Source organism: Budorcas taxicolor, chromosome 3 (assembly GCF_023091745.1).
Source record: "Budorcas taxicolor isolate Tak-1 chromosome 3, Takin1.1, whole genome shotgun sequence".
Taxonomy (NCBI): Eukaryota; Metazoa; Chordata; class Mammalia; order Artiodactyla; family Bovidae; genus Budorcas; species Budorcas taxicolor.
The window spans coordinates 78,362,190-78,383,553 of record NC_068912.1 but is presented as its reverse complement, the minus strand read 5'-3'; the positions used below and the strand labels follow the sequence as shown (position 1 = coordinate 78,383,553).

The 21,364-nt window shown below is 39.4% G+C and overlaps 2 protein-coding genes across 2 annotated transcripts in view; one reads left to right on the top strand and one right to left on the bottom strand.

Moving 5' to 3' along the window:
* The window catches only part of DNAI4 (dynein axonemal intermediate chain 4), a 105,608-nt gene extending 88,161 nt beyond the window's left edge, over positions 1–17,447 (bottom strand). Inside the window, 3 exon segments of the mRNA XM_052638055.1 lie at positions 5,725–5,908; positions 17,280–17,396; positions 17,398–17,447. Coding sequence (XP_052494015.1) covers positions 5,725–5,908; positions 17,280–17,396; positions 17,398–17,447 — 351 coding nt within the window.
* A 198-nt stretch (positions 17,448–17,645) lies between these two features.
* Positions 17,646–21,364, top strand: part of MIER1 (MIER1 transcriptional regulator) — a 65,113-nt gene continuing 61,394 nt past the window's right edge. The window contains exons 1-2 of the mRNA XM_052637497.1: positions 17,646–17,712; positions 18,794–18,894. Coding sequence (XP_052493457.1) covers positions 17,646–17,712; positions 18,794–18,894 — 168 coding nt within the window. The remainder of the gene's footprint in view (positions 17,713–18,793; positions 18,895–21,364) is intronic.

Below are 21,364 nucleotides of genomic sequence, written 5' to 3'. Positions count from 1 at the left end.
AAATGCTTTACCATTAAATATGATCACTGCTGTAGGATTTTATAAATAAGATTAAGGAAATTTCTTGTGATTTCCAGTTTCAGAAGAATCTTTCAAATCTAGAATAAAATTTTCATCTTATCAAATACTGTATTGAGATGATCATATCCATTTTTTCCTTTAAGCTATGAATGTGGTGAATTACCCTGATGGATTTTTAAATGTTAAACCAATATTAATTTCTTGATATAAACTCAACTTTCTTACAATGTATTATCTCTTTCTATTGTTATTGAATTTTAATATTTTATTGAGGATTTCTCCATCTATGTTTCCAAGTGAGATTGACTTGTAAAGTTTATTTCTCATACTGTTGTAGTCAGATTTTGATATCAGGATAAGTCTAGCCTCATAAAATGTTTTACAGTATACCCACTTTTCTTGTTCTGTTTTTGTCCTTATGTGTTTGGCATATATCACTAGTGAAACCATATGGGCCTGGAATCATCTTTGACAAAAGATTTTTAAATTACTCATTTCTTTAATAAAAGCTTCCAATTTTCATTTTTATTTTTCTTTTTAAAATGTTAATTTTTCCATTTTATATTTTCAAATCTTTCAAAATTTAAAATTGGCATAAAGTTACATACAATCTGCAAGAATTATCTTTTTAGATAGCTTTGAAAGTGTACATGTCAGTGGTTTTTAGCATATTCACAGATATGAGCAACAATCACCACAGTTAACTTTAGAACTACCTCAAGAAGAAACTCTGTTTCCTTTAATTCTGACTCCCTAACACTTGTCTTTCTCCCAGTTCTTGTTGTTACTCAGCGGACAAGTCATATCTGACTCTTCAGACTGTAGAGTGTAGCATGCCAGATTCCTCTGTCCTCCTCTATCTCCCAGAATTTACTCAAATTCATGTCCATTGAGTCAGTGATGCTATCTAATCATCTCATTCTCTGCTGCCCCATTCTTTTGCCTTCAGTCTTTCAGTCCAATCTCCCAGCCTTAGGCAACAACTAATGTATTTCATGTCTTTATAGATGTCTCCATTCTGGACTTTTATGCGCGTAGAATCACATAGAGTGTGGTATTTTGTAACTGGCTTGTTTCATTTAGTATAATGGTTTCAAGATTCATCCACAATGCTGCATGCACCAGTAGTTCGTTCCTTTTTGCGGTTGAAAAATGTTCCACTGTATGAATATATGTATGAATATATCACATTCTATTTAGTTATTTGCCCACTGTTGGATATTTGGGTTGTTTCCACTTGCTGACTATTATGAATAGTCAGGGTTTGAAGTTTCGGGTTTGAAATATATCTTAATTTCTCTTGGGTGTATATATCTAGAGGTAGAATTGCCAGGTCATATGGTAAGAGTATGTTTAAACTTCTGAGTTACTACCAAACCATTTTCCAAAGTGTCAGGACTATTTTATGTTCCTATCAGTAGGGTTCTGATTTCTTGATATCCTTGCCAACAGTTGTCACCTGACTTTTTGATTCTAGCCATCCTAATGAGTATAAAGATCTCACTGGTTTTGATCTACATTTCTCTAATGACTAATAACGTCATGCATCTTCCTGTGTGCTTTTTGACCATTTGCATACCTTCTTTGGAGAAATGAGTATTCAAATCCCTTGACCAATTTTTAATTGGGTTATTTGTCTATTGAGTTGTAATTCTTTATATATTTCATATACAAATCCCTTAACAGATAGATCATTTGCAAATATTTTATCCCATTCTGTGGGTTGACTTTTTACTCTCTTGATTATGTTCTTCAAAACACAAACATTTTTAATTTTGGTAAAGTCCAATCATCTGCTTTTTTTTTTTCTTTTGTGGTTCACATTTTTGGTGTCATATCTGAGAATCCTTTGCAAAGCCCAAGGTCATGAAGATTTACCACTTGTAAGTTTTTTAGTTTTAGCTTTATATATATGTCTTTGATTCACATTGAATTAATTTTGATATGGTATGAGGTAAGAGTCCAACTTCATTCTTTTGAATGTGGATATCCAGTCATCCCTACACTATTTATTGAAGACCCTCTTAAAATAGTCATGATACCCTTATCAAAAATCAGTTGACCACTGATATAATAGGTTTATTTCTAGACTCTTAGTTTTATTCATTGATCTGTATGTCTATCCTTGTGCCAATCAATACCACACTATCTTGATTTCTGTTGATTTATAGTAAATTTTGAAAATGGAAAATGAGAATCTGCTCACTTTATTCTTCTTCTTTAGGAGTATTTTGTCTATTCTGGGTTTCTTGAAATTCCATATGAATTACAGAATCAATTGTAAATTTGTACAAAGAAGTCTGCTGGGATTTCTAGTAAGGACTGTATTGAATCTACAGATCAAATTGTGGAGTACCACCATTTTACCAATGGTAAGTCTTTCCATTCATAAATTTTGGATGCACTCCCATTTATTCAGATCATTGTTGATTTCATTCAGTAATGTTTTACAGTCTTTGGAGCTAAAGATGTCACTGCTATTATTAAATTTATTTGTAAGTACTTTATTGTTTTGGATGTTACTGTGAAATTGTTTCCTTAATTTTAAAATTATTCCAAAAGTAAAAACTATAATTTATTTGTATATTGACCATGTATCCTGCAACCTAGCAGAACTCATTAGTTAATTTTAATTGTTTGTTTGGCCATGCCGCAGCTTATAGAATTCTAGTTCCTTAACCAGGGATTGAACCTGGGCCACCACAGTGAGAGGACCAAGTTTGAACCATTAGACTGCCAAGTTTGAACCATCACCAGTTCCCTAGTTTTTATACTTTTTGGTGGGCTTCTTAGGAGTTTATGTACATAACATTATGTCATCTGCAAACAGAGATTTACCTTTTCCTTTCCAAACTGGTTGCCTTTTTTTTCTGCCTAATTGCCATTTTTAGACCCTCCAGTACAACACTGAATACAAGCAGCAAGAAAATTTTGTCTCGTTCCTGACATCAGCGGGAAAGCATCCAGTTGCCTGCTAAGTTGATATTAGTGGGTTTTTCATAAATGTCCCTTATCAAGTTGAATTCCCTCTATTATTAGTTTTTTAAGAACTTTTATCATGAAAAGACATTGGATTTTGCAAAGTGCTTTTTCTAAATCTATTGAGATGATCATCATTTTTTATTCTACTGATATGAGATGTGGTAAATTACATTGATATTAAGATGTTAAAGTACTTTGCATCCCTGGGATAAACCCCACTTGGTAACTGTTATGGGCTGAATTGTCTCTCTCTACCAAAAAATTCATATGTTGAAGCCCTAACTCCCAGACCTCTCAATGGGACTGAATTTAGTGATAGGGCCATTAAAGAGATAATTAAGTTAAAATAAGGTAATCCAATCTGACTAGAGTCCCTAAGGAAGAGCAGATTAGTACACTGTTTAAGCCATCTAGTCTGTGATATTATGTAATGGCAGTCTTATGAAACTAAAGCACTCAAGGCATAAAATTCTTTTTATATGTTACTAGATTACTAGTAACTGTAGGTTTTTCAGAATGCTCCTAAGGAAATTCTTTTTCAAGTTAGTTGAAATGGTTTATTAATTTATCATTAATGGATATTGAATTTTTCAAATTCTTTTTATCTGTTGTTATAATCACATTGTTTTCAGTCTACTGATAAGACAAGTAGTATTGACTTTTGAATATTAGAACAACCTTGCATGTATTATCTCCACTTGGTCATGATGCATTATACCTTTTACACAGTGGTGTTGACACTATGTAATATGTAGATAATATACAATAATACATACATATTACATATAATGTATATATAATATAATGTATATGTAATATGTATATAACTATTATGGACTGAATGTTTGTGTACCCCCCAGATTCGTATGCTGGAACTCTAATCCCAGTGTCATGGTATTGGGAGGTGGACCCTTTGAAAGGTAATTAGGTCCTGAAGGTAGCACTCTCACAAGTGAGATTAGTGCCTTTACAACAAAAGCTAGAGAGCTAGCTAAATCTCTTTCCTCTATGTTAGGATACAAAGAAAGTTGGTAGTCTGCAACCTGGAAGAAAGTCATCAACAGTAACCGATCATTTGCCACCGTAATCTTAGACTTCCAATTTCCAGAACAGTAAGAAATGTTTATAAGCCACCCAATTTACAGTATTTTACTATAGCAGCATGAGCTGACTAACTAATTCTTAAGGTCATGAGTAGACTCTCTTCATTACACTCTAATAATAATGATAGGAGCCAACTGCCAATATTATGCTGTAAGATATGTTAGTTATATCGTAAGGATCTAACAAAATCAATATATCAATATAGGTATACCTCATTTCGGGCTTTCTCAGTGGCTCAGTGGTAAAGACTTCACCTACAATATTGGAGCCATAGGAATTCGACCCCTGGGTTGGGAAGATCCCCGGAAGAGGGCACAGCAACCCACTCCAATATTCTTGCCTGAAGAATCCCATGGAAGAGGAGCCTGGCAGGCTACAGTCCATGGGGTCACAGAGTTGGACACGACTGAAGCGATTTAGCACAACACAGCATACCTTTTATTTCACTTCACTTTATTGCACTTCAATATTGCGGCTTTTGTAAAATAAATTGAAGGCTTGTGACAGCCTTGCATCCAGCAAGACTACTGATACCATTTTTCAAAAGCATCTGCTCATTTTGAGTCTCTGTGTCACATTTTGGTAATTCTCACAATATTTTCAATATTTTCATTATTATTGTATTTGTTATGGTAATCTGTGACCAGTGCTCTTTGATGTTACTATGATTCATTGAAGGCTGAGAGGATGGCTAGCATCAGTTCAGTTCAGTCACTTATTCATGTCCAACTCTTTTCAACCCCATGAACCGCAGCACACTAGGCCTCCCTGTCCATCACCAACTCCCGGAGTCCACCCAAACCCATGTCCATTGAGTCAGTGATGCCATCTAACTTTCTCATCCTCTGTTGTCCACTTCTCCTCCTGCCCTCAATCTTTCCCAGCATCAGGGTCTTTTCCAATGAGTCAGCTCTTTGCATCAGGTGGCCAAAGTATTAGAGTTTCAGCTTCAACATCAGTCCTTCCAATGAACACCCAGGACTGATCTCCTTTAGGATGGACTGGTTGGATCTCCTTGCAGTCCAAGGGACTCTCAAGAGTCTTCTCCAACAAGCATTAAAGATTTTTTAAAATTAAGTCATCTGTATTAGAATTTTTAGACATAATTCTATTGCACACTCTATTTAGACTACAGTATAACATAATCATAATTTTTATATACACTGGGAAGCCAAAAAATATACATGATCCACTTTATTGTGATATTTGTATTATTCCAACTGAACCCATGATATCTCTGAGGTATGCCTGTACTGTATTAGAAGTAAGTTATTGTTTCAAAGTAGCATACTTCCCTGGTGGTCCAGTGGTTAAGACACTGCTTTTCAATGCAGGGGGCATGGGCTCAGTCCCTGGTTGGGGAGCTAAGATTCCACATGCCCTGTGGTACAGAACAAATGGTGCTAAAACTTGAATACCTCTATGTAAAAACAGCAACAACAGCTGACCATAGCTTGTACCATATACAAAGATTAAGTCAAAATGGATCACAGACCTAAGTGTAAAACCTAAAAAAATTTTGGAAAAAAAAAAAAGCATACTTTCTACCTTTAACATTTCAATCAAGTTCTTACCAGTATCATTTTCAAACAAATTTAGAATTCTAAAGAATATTACCTGTGTGACTGTCTTTGCAGAAGAAATAGTCATTTTTTCTATTTGTTTAGCTTCAGGTAGAATCATCATGTTTTTTGACACAGTCATTCTGCTTTGGTTTGCACCAGCATATCCTCCTTTCATTAGAGCTCCTTTTCCTGCACCAACAAAACTAATAGACTTCCTTGGCCCTAAGCCAACGTTTCTATGTCAGGAAAAGAAAATATAACACAGAAGATCCAAGAAATTGAAGAAATATTAGCCAACAGAAAAACAAACAAACAAACAAACTTTCACTTAGAAACATGGAAACAATCCGATCATATAAACAAGAAGAAAAATAGTAGCCACTTGAGAGCTCATTATATGTAAGCATAGTTCTAGAATGTTTACAAGCACTGTGTCATTTTTTCCTCACAATAATTCTAAGAAGTTGCTATAACATTATTTTATTTAAACCATAAAAGCTTAGAGGGAAGCATTCCTACTAGAGTTGAAATTTGAAACCCAGACAGTCAGATCAAAAGTCTACACTTATTTCTCTGGGTCTGTTTCCTTATCTGTAAAATGGGGGTAATAATAGTATCTTTTAGGTTACTGGCTTCCCAGGTGGTTCAGTGATAAAGAATTCACCTGCCAATGCAGGAGACCCGGGTTCAATCCCTGGGTCAGGAAGATGCCCTGGAGGAGGAAATGGCAACCCACTCCAGTATTCTTGCCAGGACAATCCCATGGACGGAGGAACCTGGTGGGCTACAGTCCATGGGGTTGCAAAGAGTCATACATCAGTGAGCAACTGAACACACACACATAGGTTATCCTGAGGATTAAATGTATTCATTTATATATTATAGTTAGGAAATGCCTGACACATAGTAATCATAAATAGGTGTAGACTGCAGTTATATAGGCTGACTGAAGCATGAGTAATAAAACCTGGGAAAGAATATCATGTTCCTGCCTGAACAATTACATAATAAATTTTAATAAGAAGAGAAAATATAATCAAAATATTTGCATCCAGGAGAAGAAGTATGATTTCACTTTTGGATCAATTTCTCCAAATTCCTTAAGACAAAAACCTAGTCATTCTTTCATTCTAGTACTCTAATTGTGCTGCAGACTTCTTTAAAATAAGAGTGATTGCCCTTTAAACGATAAAAAGGCAGTGTGTTTCCAAAGAAAACATTTCAAACAATACTTTTATTTTCCAAATCATAACAAGATCAGACAAGAATACAGTACTTTAAAATGACCACAATCTGCTTTTCACATTTTATTTTTCTTCATAGCATTTATTACTACTGACACTTTGTATGTTGTCATATACTCCTCTCCTAGAATGTAAGCATCTTTAGGACAAGAACTTTGTCTTGTTCATTGCTATATCACTAGTACACAAGACAGTACCTAGTCAATTGCGGGCACTGTTGTTTAGTTAGTAAGTCTTGTTTGACTCTTTTGCATCCCCATGAACTGTTGCCTGTCAGGCTCCTCTGTCCATGGGATTTTTCCAGGCAAGAATACTGGAGTGGGTTGCCATTTCCTCCTCCAGGGGATCTTCCTGACCCAAGGATTAAACCTGCATCTCCTATGACTTCTGCATTGGCAGACAGGTTCTCACCACCAGCACCACCTGGGAAGCGCTTAACTGATGTGATTGCTCAGTCGCACATCAATTCCTCTGCTAGTGGCAAATCCCAGTGCTTTTCCATGTGGTTCCCTCCTCTTGGTATCTATAAGTGATAAACCATTTTTTTAATGGCAATGATATCCTGATCTGTTGTCCTTACTGTTCCTGAAATTTTCTATTAATACACTGCATTTAACTCAGCCTGTGTGGGTAAGTGAAGCTAGAGAAAAACATCTAACCACGATGCCAGGTCTCATTTTAAGTTACAGATTGTTAAAGTGGGTCCTTAACGTGACAGCAACCACACTGCATTACCTTGGTTAATTTTTACTACCCCTTCTAAAGTCATCATTTCACACTTCTTGAATATCAACATTTCCTCTCCTATGTTTACCTTCTGCTAACTAAATGAGAAAGCTGAAGCAATCAGGTAACTTTCAAATACTCCCCCCGTTACATCTGTGCACTTGCCTCTCTCTGTGTGTCTATATTCCCTATTTCTCCCATTACTCTGAAGGAGTTATCCATGATTCTTGCTTAGGTCAATTCCTCTACATGTGTTCTAGATTCCATTCCTTTTTGCCTATTTACGGACATTGCTCTAGTCATTCTCTCATGCTTCATAAGCTTTTCTCTACTGGATTATTCCTTGTCTAGTAAACCTAATTCTCTTGCAGTCTTCCCCTTTTTTTGTCAAAGGTAATGTTTTTCTTCCAGTTGTCCAGGTGAAAAAAACTTCAAATTATATCCTGAATCTAATCATTTGTCATCACTCTTTGTTGCCACTATCATGATCCAAACACTATCCTCTCTCTCTTGGATTACTGCAGAAGTCTTCTAATTGATCTTCTCACTTAACCTAAATTCCCTTAAGTCTATTCTTCACATGGTAACCAGAGTGATCCTTAAAAACACAAGTTAGATCATATCACTACTGTTTCCCATCTCATTCAGAGTAAAAACCTAAAATCTTACTATAACCTAAAATGTCCTACATGCATCTAGATTGAGCTCTGACTTCATGATCAATATTCTGCCTCGTTTACTCTGCTTCAGTCACACTGTCATCCTTGACATTTTTCACACATGCCAGGCCTTTGCAGTTGCTATTTCCTCTGCCCGAAATGTTCTTCCCACACATGTACATGTTTAGCATCCTTTCTGTCTCCAGGTCTTAAAGCCACATTCTTAATGTGGACTTCTTCAGCTCCCCTATCTAAAATGTCAAATACCCCTCAAATACTTCATATCCCCTTGCTTAATTTTTCTCCTTAGTACTTTCAACTAACATATTTTTACTTATTTAATTTATGAATTAGATGTTTCCCACCTGACCTCCCCAACCCTGAGAATCTAAGTTCCACAAGTTTAGGGACTTTGTGCTCTTTTGTTGCCTGCTGTATCCCTACTGCTGCTGCTGCTCAGTCACTTCAGTCGTATCCGACTCTGTATGACTCCATAGATGGAAGCCCACCAGCCTCCCCCGTCCCTGGGATTAGTGCCTACAATAGTACCCAATACACAGTAGCTGTATAATAAAAAAATTGCTGAATGAATTACCAAATCATTATATCCAATTCAAAACATTCTCTCAATCTTCATATTCAAATGCTTACCAGCCTAACTGGATAGCTGCAGCTAAATGTCTTCTAGACATCTCAAGCTAAATAAATACATAATGAAATCATATCACATTTACTCATAAACCAGCCCTTCCTCTTTTATTCCCTACAGGGACCAAATAGAAACAAATTAGCAATGATGTTGCATTTACCAATTAGGTGGTTACTGTGATCTAATGAGAATCCTCAGTAAACTCTCCCAAATTCTCAGACTGTAAGTTTTATGGGAAGGAGCCATGTTTTATCATGTCTACCATGAAAGCCCCAACTCTTAGTACTCTGCCTGATACAGTGGGAAATTTGACACAGAAAATACCAGTAAATTTAAAAAACTGAAATAAGTACTTGTAGTCAATTATGTTAGAAATGTATGGTACATATCTATCCTAGCTGTGTTACAAAACAGATACCTTTAATAGAGGCAAATTAGTGGGCAATGAATAGGATGACATTCAGGAGATATTCACTCTGAAAGTTTTGCCTGAAAAACAGTTATGATACAAGAGGTATGTAGCTGTAGGTTCCTGAGTTTCTGAAGCAGAGACCTAACCTATTTTGTTCACCCCTATGTCTTCAGTGTCTACGGCAGTAACCGGAAAATATAACACATTCTGTATAATTGGTATCTATATAATGAACACCTGATGATCACTTCTATGAAAAAAGACTAATGACATTAAAGCATACAACACATACATAAATCTCACAATGAAATAACCATAGGAGGAAAGGAGGAGCGGCTTAAGAAAAAGTGTCTTTATTATTCTCTTTTTATTTTAATGAGATGAAGGTAGAAATTTCAATCTAAACCAAATCAATTTCTTTCATTTATCCAACCATTATTTATAAAATTACTGTGCATAAGGCTACATGCTGACAGGGATACAATATGAATCAGATATGGGCCCTAAGGAGTTGACAGTCTTGATAAAAGAAAAAACATATATATGATTACAATGCAAGTACAGAATTGTATTTGCCTCAAAAGACTTACACATAAGATATAACGAAAGTTGCGGTAAAGATTACCTTGGGTGAGAGGAGTAAGCAGAGAAATCATGAAGGTGGCATTTGAGTCAGGCATGAATGCAGGTCAAATTCAAAAGAAGCGTATGTGGTGTGTATGTCTGTATGTTTGTGTCTGATGCAGCTGCAGGTGAGGAGGGATGAGGGTATTGGAGCAGGACAGGAAATACACCCCGAGCAAAGCTCATTGTGAACAATAAAAGTAGAAAAGCAGGTGGCATATAGAGGGAATCTTACATGATTTGGTTAGACGCATGAAGGAAAATAAGCTTTGAAAAAATAAAATGACCAGACTGAGTCTTTGAAATTTACTAAGCAAGTAAGAGAGTGCCTTTGAGAGAGAAGAGTAAGCTACTCAAAACTATGTTTCAGAAAAATTTAGCTATATGCAGAACACACTAGAAGCAAGAAGACCGTTAGTCACAGTGCTATGGAAATAGGCCAGGTGAGAAGTAATCAAAGCTTAATCTGGGGTGGGGAAATGTAGAAATAAAACAAATCCTAGATAAAGCATGTACTAAGAATATCTTTTTATTTTCTGTATTTTAATGTTTTGACATATAGGAATTTGCTGCACCTGAAGGGACTGCCCCTCCCAGGGCTAATCAACTTTTATGCATAGTAAGGGACTTGCCTACAAGCACACCATTTATATTGGCTTCCCAGGTGAAGAACCTGGCTGCCAATGCAGGAGACATAAGAGACTCAGGTTCCATCCCTGGGTCCAGAAGATCCCCTGGAAGAAGGCATCGCAATGTACTCCAGTATTCTTGCCTGGAGAATCCCATGGACAGAGGAGCCTGGCAGGCTCAAGTCCATAGGGTTGCACAGATGGACATGACTGAAGTGACTTACCATGCACACACAATTTATATGCAAACCAATCAATCCAGAGTCCATACCCTCAACGTCCTCCTTCAGCAGGCTCTCAGAAACCTCACTCTCTGGGTCACTATCCACTTGCAGTAATCAGTGCAAGGACAGGAACCAGAAACCTAAGGATAGGCCCAATATCCAGAACCTTTAAAATTATTCAAACAAGCTATTCCTATATTTGCTTATTCTGGTTTGTCCCTTCCTTGCCATGGAAACCACAATAAAGCTTCTTGCCCAGGTTTTCCTCTTGCTGGTTCTACATCCTGCCTGGCCCTGGTGCCTCTTCATGTGCCCCTCTATGTGGTTCACAGCATGCCATGCCTCCTGGTTTTAGGGATCTATGAGTATTTAAAAACAAACTTCTTCCTTTATGGTAGTTCTTCAGTGTCTGTTTCTTACCATACTCGATTAAAACACAGTCCAAATACCCTTAAAACACAGCAGATACAGAACTAATGCTTGCACGCATGCTAAGTCGCTTGTCATGTCCGACTCTTTGCAACCCTATGGACTGTAGGCCACCAGGCTCCGGTGTCCATGGGATTCTCCAGCCAAGAATACTAGTGTGTTGCCATGCCCTCCTCCAGGGAATCTTCCTGACACAAGGATTGAACTTGTGTCTCTCATGTCTCCTGCACTGGCAGGCAGGTTCTTCACTGCTAGCGCCACCTGGGAAGCCCTACAGAACTAATAGGACTTTGCAACTGATAATAACTATCCTGATTAACATTTAAACTTCAAAGTACTTCCACTTAGTTTTGTAACTCTTTTACTTATTTCACCCTTTAAAAATGGAAATACAATTGACCTACAACCCTGTTGGTTCTAGGAGCACAATATTGTGATTCTGCATTTCTATACATTACAAATGATAACCACCCTAATTCTTATAATAACTTATTAGATATCTAATTGCCATGTTTTACATGTTAACAAACTTAGAGAGGCCAATTTAAATGCCCAAACTCATCCAATAACTCACAGACTACGTGTTCCTGAGCAAGTTTCTTAATCAGTTTCTTTCCTTGTACATAAATTAAGGTTAATAATAGTACTGGCCTCATAAAGTTAAGGTCATGATTAAACTAGCCTTTATTTCTAAAGCCCAGTAAGAAGTTAAATTGTAGACATGTTCAATTTTAGATATTATGAGTGCTAATATGGTGGAGTTGTTTGGTAGCAGTTGAAAATCAAGAAGAAAGTGAATTTCAAGGAACAGAAGTGAGAACTAGAGATACAGATTTGAGAAACTTTCAGGGAGATGAAAATAAATGAACTGAGTTCCAAAATAAAAACCTAGAGCTACAAAGAGAAGGTAATAGGGCCAAGGAGAGAAACCGGAAGTAGAAGGTAAAACTAGAAAAAAAGCACCTAGCCCAGTAATAAGTGAAACAGTTCAGGGTTGGTTCAGGGTTAAAGAGGGGAAGATTGATATTGTTAAATGCTGTGAGGTAAAAAGAAAGCCCACTGAATTTGTTGACTTTTGAAACCTTTAGGTTACTCATTATTGACCTCAGTAATTTTCATACAGCAACAGAGACAACAGAATGCAAAGGTTAAAGAGTAAACACAGATACCTGTGGTTTATGGTCTGATATGTAAAGGCTGCAAAAGACATCGATCCAGTACTCACAAGAAAAAGGCTTAGCAAGCTGAAAATCAATGGGTCTTCTTAGACCCATCAGAGAATTGAGGTTACATGCAAACCCCTGTACCGAAAGAGATGTAGGAATAACAGAATCACAACTTACTGAAACTGCCACTAGAGCTAACAAGTGGAAGGAAAACCTAACAGGCAATAGCCTAATTGCTGAAAAATGAGTGTAGACTAATTCAAGAGAAAAAATTGCTGGGGGCCCAGCCTTAGGGAGGCCCCCACACTTACCAAGTTTTACCTTCAGGAGCTCCAGCAAGCTCCCAGGATGAAGGTCAGAGTAAAACTCCCTGATAGTTTCAGCAGGGGGACAGGAAGCAACCATTCTGAAATATAATGTTCAGTTATCCTTAACAGAGGCCTGCCCTCAAGGAAAACCATTTTACCAGAGCCTAAGCAACATGGGGAAAGGAAAATACCTTACTTGAAGTCCATCTAACCTTCTTGTTCCACCTAAAAAAAAATTCTGAGAATTATTTATGAAGGTCATGGCCCAGGGAAAAAGGCCCACTAAAAGATTAAGACCTAATTAATCCCAGGATTAAGGCACACTTTTCTTTGCCTTCCCATTCTCACCCAGCACATCTTACCACATCAACAGAGCTCCTGTATAATAACAGGGGATTACAATGGGAAGAACTGCAAGGCTCAGACTCTAAGCAGGAGTCTCTAGGGAAACCTAAAAACCAGAGTAGACAAAAAACCAGGACACTAGAGGAAACTGAAGTCTCGGAAACCTACAGCTACAGTAAACAGCCTGATTCCTAAGCAAATAAACATAAAACTTCACACTAAGTGCTTACTTATCTCAGTTTATATTACCTGATGCAACATGTTTAGCTTTCAACAAAATACATGTCATACCAAAAGGCATAAAGCAGTCTGAAGAAACAAGCATTAGAGCCACAACAGATATGGCAGAGATTTTGGAATTGTTAAGACTGGGAATTTAAAATAATTATAATTAATATGCTAAAGATCCTAGTGCAAAAAGTGAGTAACATACAACAGATAAAAACTACTCTCCCCCTCACCCACCCAAATCGAAAGGAAATGAATAGATAAACTGGGCAAAGAAATGAGATAAAAGCGTTGAAGAAAGCACTAGTGCTTTTCGTTTTTTTCACCACAGTGGAAGACTGTCCAATACAGCCAATCCGCAAACTAAGATTTTTCGACTTTACAACGTTGTGAATGTAATACAGTTCATTAGAAATCCTACTTTGAATTTTTCCCTGGGCCAACAATATAAAATGATACTCCTGCAGCTCCCAGTCAATCGTGCAATCACAAGGGCAGGCAACAAATACAACCACTCTGTACCCACACAGTCATTTATTTAATTTTCAGTACAGTAGTCAATAAACTATATGAGATATTCAACACTTTATTATAAAAGACTTGGTGTTAGACAGTTTAGTCTAACTATAGGTTAACCTCAGTGTTCAGAGCATGTTTAACGTAGGCTATGCTAAGTATGCTTTCCTGTTGGCTCTGATGGTAAACAATCTGCCTGCAACGCAGGAGACTGGGGTTTGATCCCTGGGTCAGGAAGATCCCCTGGAGAAGGGAATGGCTACTCACTCCAGTATTCTTGCCTGGAGAATTCCATGGACAGAAGAGCCTGGAGGGCTACAGTCTATGGGGTCACAAAGAGTCAGACGTGACTGAAGCAACTTAGCATGTGTGCCCATGATGTTTGGTAGGTTCAGTGTATTAAGTCTATTTTCTACTTAATGATATTTTCAACTTATGATGGGTTTACTGGGACATAACCTCATGGTAAACTGAGGAAAATCTGTATTGTTAAGCCAATAGGAAAGACCCCAATATAGGAAAAACTGGAGTGGGAAAGTGAAAAACTGATAAATACATGTTTCATGAGATCCTTTCTGAGATCAGTATTAAATCCTAAACTGAGAAAGATTAGAAATAATATATTAGGTCAAACCAATGGTTGTAAACTTTATTATGTATGAAATTTTGTTTTTAATTAGATAATACGGCTACCTCAAAAACTGAAGGTTATACTACGTCCTGTCTCCCACCCCAGTTCAGTGTAGTCACTCAGTTATCTGACTCTTTGTGACCCCATGGACTGCAGCACACCAGCTCACACCCTGAGCTTGCTCAAACTCATGTTCATGGAGTCAAGTCAGTGTCCATCTCCCACCCTACTCTTTCCTTAATAGATAATCTCCCATGAATGTGTCATTGTTTCAGAAATCCCCAAGGGAATTTTTCTAACACTCTCAGGTACTATGAGAGTTTTATGACTTTTTAAGAATTTACATGAAATCAAATTAATTTTACTTTGAGATTTCCATATCAACAAGTAAAAAAAACCAGAAAGATGAGCAGTAACCAATGTTACTAAAGTATATATTACACTCATTTTTTTGCTGCCAGCAAATATTTATCATCTTCCATCTAGGCAACAGCAGTGAACAAAACAGAAACCTCTGCCTTCATGGAGTACCTCATAGGATGAAAACAGATTAACAAAAAAGTATATAATATACCAAACAGAATAAACTTTTTGAAGAACAATAAAGCAAGTTGAGGAAATGGAAGTATTGGGAAGAGTTTATTTTATGTTGGGTAGTTAGAGGACTCTTTGATAAGGTGACAGCTGAAGAAAACGAATTATCAAATGACTAAGGGTACAATATTCCAAAGAACAGCAAATGCCACTGAAGAGGCCTTGAAGCGGGAAAAGGTGTTTGATGTTGTTGTGGAACAATACAGAGTATAACTAGCCAAGGGGAAGAGTCCAAGGTGAGATCCTGTGTGGCCTACAGAGGATGAGCTATTACTCTGAGTGAAATGGGAAGAACTGGAGACTTTTGAGAAGAGCCACAGTGATTACTATGTTGAATGAAGGTGATGGTAAAGAGATCATTGGACTGCAAGGAGATCCAACCAGTCCATTCTGAAGGAGATCAGCCCTGGGATTTCTTTGGAAGGAATGATGCTAAAGCTGAAACTCCAGTACTTTGGCCACCCCATGCGAAGAGTTGACTCACTGGAAAAAGACTCTGATGCTGGGAGGAATTGAGGGCAGGAGGAGAAGGGGACGACAAAGGATGAGATGGCTGGATGGAATCACTGACTCGATGGACATTGAGTCTGAGTGAACTTCGGGAGTTGGTGATGGACAGGGAGGCCTGGCGAACTGCGATTCATGGGGTTGCAAAGAGTCGGACACGACTGAGCGACTGAACTGAACTTAACTGAGGAGTTTACTGCAATGTGACAGTTACTGACACTGGAGTGGTAGTCTGGACTTATTTTGCACGCAGAGATGGTAGAAACTACTGGTGGATGGGTGTATTGAGATGTCAAAGGTAAACTAAAGTTTTTTTTACTGAGTAACTGGAAGAATGTAAATTGTCATTTACTGAAATGGGAAACTACAGATTTGATTACAGGGGAAAATAAGTTCAGTTTTAAATATGAATTTTGAGATGCCAACTAACTTCTAAGTGCAGCTATCTGATTTTAAGCCTGTTTTCTTGGGAGAGGTATTGGCTGGACAGATAAACTTGTAAACTGTGAGCAAATGGGTAATCTTTAAAGGCAAAAAACAAGAGTGAAGAGAAAAGGTTGTAAGACTGACCGACCCCATCAACACTCCAATATTTAGATATGGGAGAGACTGAAGATGTAACAGCAAAGTATTTTGAAAAGGAATAGGCATAAAGCAAGAGGAGAATTAGGAGAGAGTGGTGTCCCAGAAACCAAATGAAGTAAGTGATTCAAAACTCAGGAAGTGGTAAATCAGATCAAAGCTGCTGATGGGTGAGTTAAGAACAGAAATGGCCATTACACTTGGCTGGACAGTTATTGCTGACCTTCACACAAGCTGTTTTTAGTGGAGTGGTAGAATGGACAAACCCTGGTGGTTCAGATGGTAAAGAATCTGCCTGCAATGCAGACCTGGGTTTGATCCCTGGGTTGGGAAGATCCCCTAAAGAAGGGAATGGCTACCCACTCCAGTATTCTTGCCTGTATAATTCCACTGGACAGAGGAGCCTGGTGGCTCAGTGCATAGGATGGTGAAGAGTCGGATACGACTGAGTAACACTTTCACGTTCAGGATGGACAAAAACCTGAGTACCATATCCAAGACAAAAAGAAGATTCTCTCCCAACATCTTTGAAAGAAGTTCTGCTCGAGAAAGATTAGCTGAGCTGGAAGAGATTGCAGAGGGGAGATGCTGAGGGTTTGAGAAGAGAGAACAAAAGTGATCTGGAAGTGTGGGAGAATTAATCAATTAGGAAATTTTAGTGGAACTGATAGACTAAGCGACCATCTAAGTTTTAAGTGAGACAACTGTAAAGCTGTGGGCTTCTGTCCAGTCCTTAATCCAACTGCTGCAGAACAGAAGGTTGTAAGCTGGAATGAGTTTTAAGGCAGGATGGTAGGAGAAGGCGTAAAAAAAACCTCGACTACAGAGCATAATAATGTTCAGTCTGGCGGCTCACAGAAGCTGAGAGATTGAACAGCTGGGTACAGCTTGAAGGCAACAAGTTGGAGAGAAATAAACCACCACACAAGGAGTGCCAGGAGGAACGGCGGTTCTAAACAAACTAGGTCTTTTCTCAAAAGAGGTTTGGAAAAGGCTGTACTATGCCAAGGAAGGAGACATTGCCACCTCGGAGGTTACAAGGTTGCTGACTCAACACAGGTGAAGCGATAAGTTCTAAAAGGGTTCCCTGCGGGACCCAAGGGGATGGACTAAAGTTTTAGCGTCCGAACTTACACCCCGACGTTCGGCTGCCTGCGGCCGTTTACTGGAGAGATGGGCATGGTGGCGACTGGCTGCGGAATGGTCAACCACCCTTTTTCCTCTCTGCTTCTTAAGCCCCTGTACCCCAAAGCCGGCGTTAGTGGCTCCGGCTAAGGCACGGGAATGTTTGCTGGGCGTCATGGAGACGGTGGAGCCTTGGCTCAACAAGCGGCCGCGCGGTTGGCTGGCGGCTGGAAGCCGAGGAGGAGGGAGGAGGCGGAGGGGAGGGCAGAGGGTTGGTGGAGCAAGAGGAAGCTCCGGACGACGACCAGAAGAAGGAGGCGGGCGGCCCGGGCCTCAGGCCCCTCCCAGGCTCTGAGTCTCCGGGGCTGCAGGCGGATGGATGGGGCTTCTTCAGGCGGTGGCGGCAGCAGCGGAGGTGGCGGCGGCGGCAGCAGCAGCGGCTGTAAGTGCAGCCTCCATAAACCATCTCTCCTCTCCTAGTCCTGTTTGGGATAAGGGGCTACCGAGGTGTCCTCGGTCCCCTTTCTCTCCTTCCCCTCCCCCACCGCAGAGTACCGCCCGGAAGACCCTTCACTTCCGGGGAGGAGCTAAGAGAGCGCGCCCAGCGGGCTGCCCCTCCCGGAGTGGCGCCGGCCACCCAAAGCGCATGCGCAGCTCCTCTCCACCGCCCACCCCCGCCCAACTGGGTCTTTTGCTTTGGCGTTGGCGGCGGCGCGCTGGGAATCCGCTGCGGAGTGAGTGCGCCTCGCCCTGTCCGCTTCCGCCCCTTCCTCCAGTCGGCCCAGGAACCCGGTCGGGGTGGGGCCAAGCTGACCACCCCGCTGTGGCCCCGCCTCTTTCGCGCTCTATCTCCGGGTGCTGTCTCAGCCCAGGGAGACTTCTGCTCCCACTGCATCCCTGGTGGTGAGCAGGGTCCTCGGCAAACGGGTCCTGGGCAAAGCAGCCCTTTTCGGAGGGAGTAAGGGAGGGAGGAGAGGCCCGAAGAGGGCATTGTTGTGAGGGCAAGAGGTCCTCATAGCCCGTGGGAGGATCCTTGGGGACAGATGCCTCCCCCACCTTTCAATGGCCTTATTCTTTCAGCTTTTGGTGGAAAGATTTCTGGCCTGGAGACCATCTCTAGTCCTCGTTTGCTGTGTGACCTTGGGCGAGTCACTACTCTCTGGGCCCCAGTTATTCCTAAAACTTCCTCCAACGCTAAAACTCTTTAATTTTGCAGAAAAGCTTATGCAGTTACAACTGGCCGATCTACTGAGGCCGCTTAGCCGAGGTGACCCGGACTTGAGTGAACCTTTCTTCAGTCATGGGTGGAATGAGGCGACCTATTTATCGAGTCACTTTGATTCCTTTATCATCAGTTGCAAATTGCATGACTCAAGGCTCATTAATGTTTTTCTAAAATTATCATGGGATTCCTGTCCTAATTCCTGGCTATCTTTAAGAATTAGAGATGGGGTGAATACTGAGCTTGTAAGATCATGGTCTCCAGTCTCGTTACTACTGAGGCTCTCTTTCCTTTGATCCAGATGGTGTGGTGGCTCGATTCTCCCAGTGCCTGGCTGAGTTTCGGACGTGGTTAAGAACCAACTGGTTGAGGTTCAATGCAGACAAGACGGATGTGATGCTGGTAGGCAGGGGCACACTTGGAGATTAAGGGAGGGAAAGTCCAAACTCCCTCAAGTATATAAATGTTATACTACTCTTCCAGTGTTTGAGAACGGTTGATGGGCCAATAATTTCCAGAGTTTGGAGGAGATTTAAAAATCATGTCAACAATATTATCCAAATACCAGTTTGTGATAATTTGATAAAATGGAGCCACTGGATAAAACTGTATGTAAAAATTACGAAAAGGAAAACCAGAACTGTTCTTTGCAGAACCAAAAGGCTATTATATACGTGTTTTGGGGTGGTAATAAAAATCAAACCGAGAAAAAGATGATGCTAATTGTCGCATAGATGTGGGACTTACAATGTGATGCATTACTGCTTTGTAATTTACATGCCTGCTATGGTAAAGGTAAAACTCTCTATCTAAAATGTCATTTTTAAAAATAGGTGAAGTTTTTTGACATTTAGGTATTCTCAATCGAATTAGTATTTACCCATAAATTTTTACCTGCACATCATGTGCAGGCTGTCACTTTTAAATAAAAATTTAAGGAAATGGTCTCAAAAGGGACTCTGAAAATTGTTAGATACAGAATTTGGTTTTAGGGTTTTGAATGTACTGTGTTAATCTGTTTCATTCAAACAGCCCCAGAGTCTAAATTGTTGCAAATTATTTTCTTGATGCATTTTGAGAGGTACTTTTTTGAATTGCATAACGTGTATATAATATTCCTTATATCTGAATCGGGTATTGGTCCTGAATAAAAGGATATATTTCTTAGGTACATGTAAATTGCCAGGTTTATTTATTGGTTAGTTTGGGGTACTGGTTGAAGAAAAATTGAGACTTTAAAATGCTTTTGTTAAAAGCAAAATAACTTGAAGGGTTTGTGTATGTGTGTATGTGTGTGTATTGTAGCCTCTATAAAACTGTTAAATAACTTTTTAAATGGAATATGCAGTCAATTGCTTAAAAATAGTTTGCCAATATAATAGCAGTTTTGAATAACTTAATGTGGTAAAAGTTAATGCAAGTTTGCCTGAACACAAGGAAGCCTTTAGGTGGGGAATGGGAGCTAAAGAGGCATTTATTCAGGCTTTGTAGTGATTTTTTTTGTTTTGGGACATTAGCCACAAATCTTACATATAATTAAGCACACCTTTTTGCTTAACTGTAAACGTTTTACTACACAATTCTAACAGAACTACCATTTTGGATATCACAATAATAAGGACTATAAACTGTAATAATTTTAAACAGCTCATATTTAATGGTGAATTTTCTCATGGCTTCAACTTTGTAATGTCCCCTTTTCAGCTCCTTTAGTATCAGTAGTCTTTAAAGATTTATTTTTTGTTAACCCAAGTATAAATATTGAGTGTTTATATTTGGATACAAAGAAGACATCTGTTGAATTAATCCAAAGTGCTGAAGAACTCAGGGTAAGGGGTGACAATAACAAGGAGGTAGACTCTGGTTTGATAAAAAGAAGAATGTTCCAAACATTAGAGGTTTTTCGGAAAAGAACAGCCTTTTTATGAGACGGTGAGTACATTGGGGGTGTTTAAGCATAGGCAGGAAAGCCTGGTAGTGGGGAAACAGTATGAAGGATTCCTACCTAGAAAGTTTAGAAATTGACTAAAGACCTCTAAGGTCACATCCAACATTAAGATTCTGTGACTAATGAATAGTTAATTTATACATATTTGATACTGAAGAGGTATACAAGAGTTTTGAGAAAGACTTTGTGTTCTTTAAGACCCAGGTTCGATCCCTGGGTTGGGAAGATCCCCTGGAGAAGGAAATGGCAACCCACTCCAGTACTCTTGCCTGGAGAATCCCATGGACAGAGGAGCCTGGCAGGGTACAGTCCAGGGGTTGCAAAGAGTTTGGCACAACTGAGCAACTAACACATGACATGACGACATGACAAAATGGCTCCTAATTTTTTTTTTTAATAAGCATTTTATTTTATTTTTTGGCCACGTGGTACTGCACGCACGTCCTTAGTTACCCAACCAGGGATTGAACCCATGCCCTCAGCATTGGGAGCATGGAGTCTTAACCACTGGACCACTAGCTAGGGAAGTCCCTCCTAAAAATTTTTAAGATAAGTATATCACTAGAAGAAGAAGGCAATGGCAACCCACTCCAGTACTCTTGCCTGGAAAATCCCATGGACGGAGGAGCCTGGTAGGCTTCAGTCCATGGCGTTGCAAAGAGTCAGACATGACTGAGCAACTTCACTTTTACTTTTCACTTTCAAGCATTGGAGAAGGAAATGGCAACCCACTCCAGTGTTCTTGCCTGGAGAATCCCAGGGACAGCAGAGCCTGGTGGGCTGCTGTCTATGGGGTCGCACAGAGTCGGACACAACTGACGTGACAGCAGCAGCAGCAACAGCAGCAGCAGCATATCACTAGAATAAGATAGGAGGTGGGTAAAACTATACTGAATTCAATATGTGAACAGTGACTTACAACAT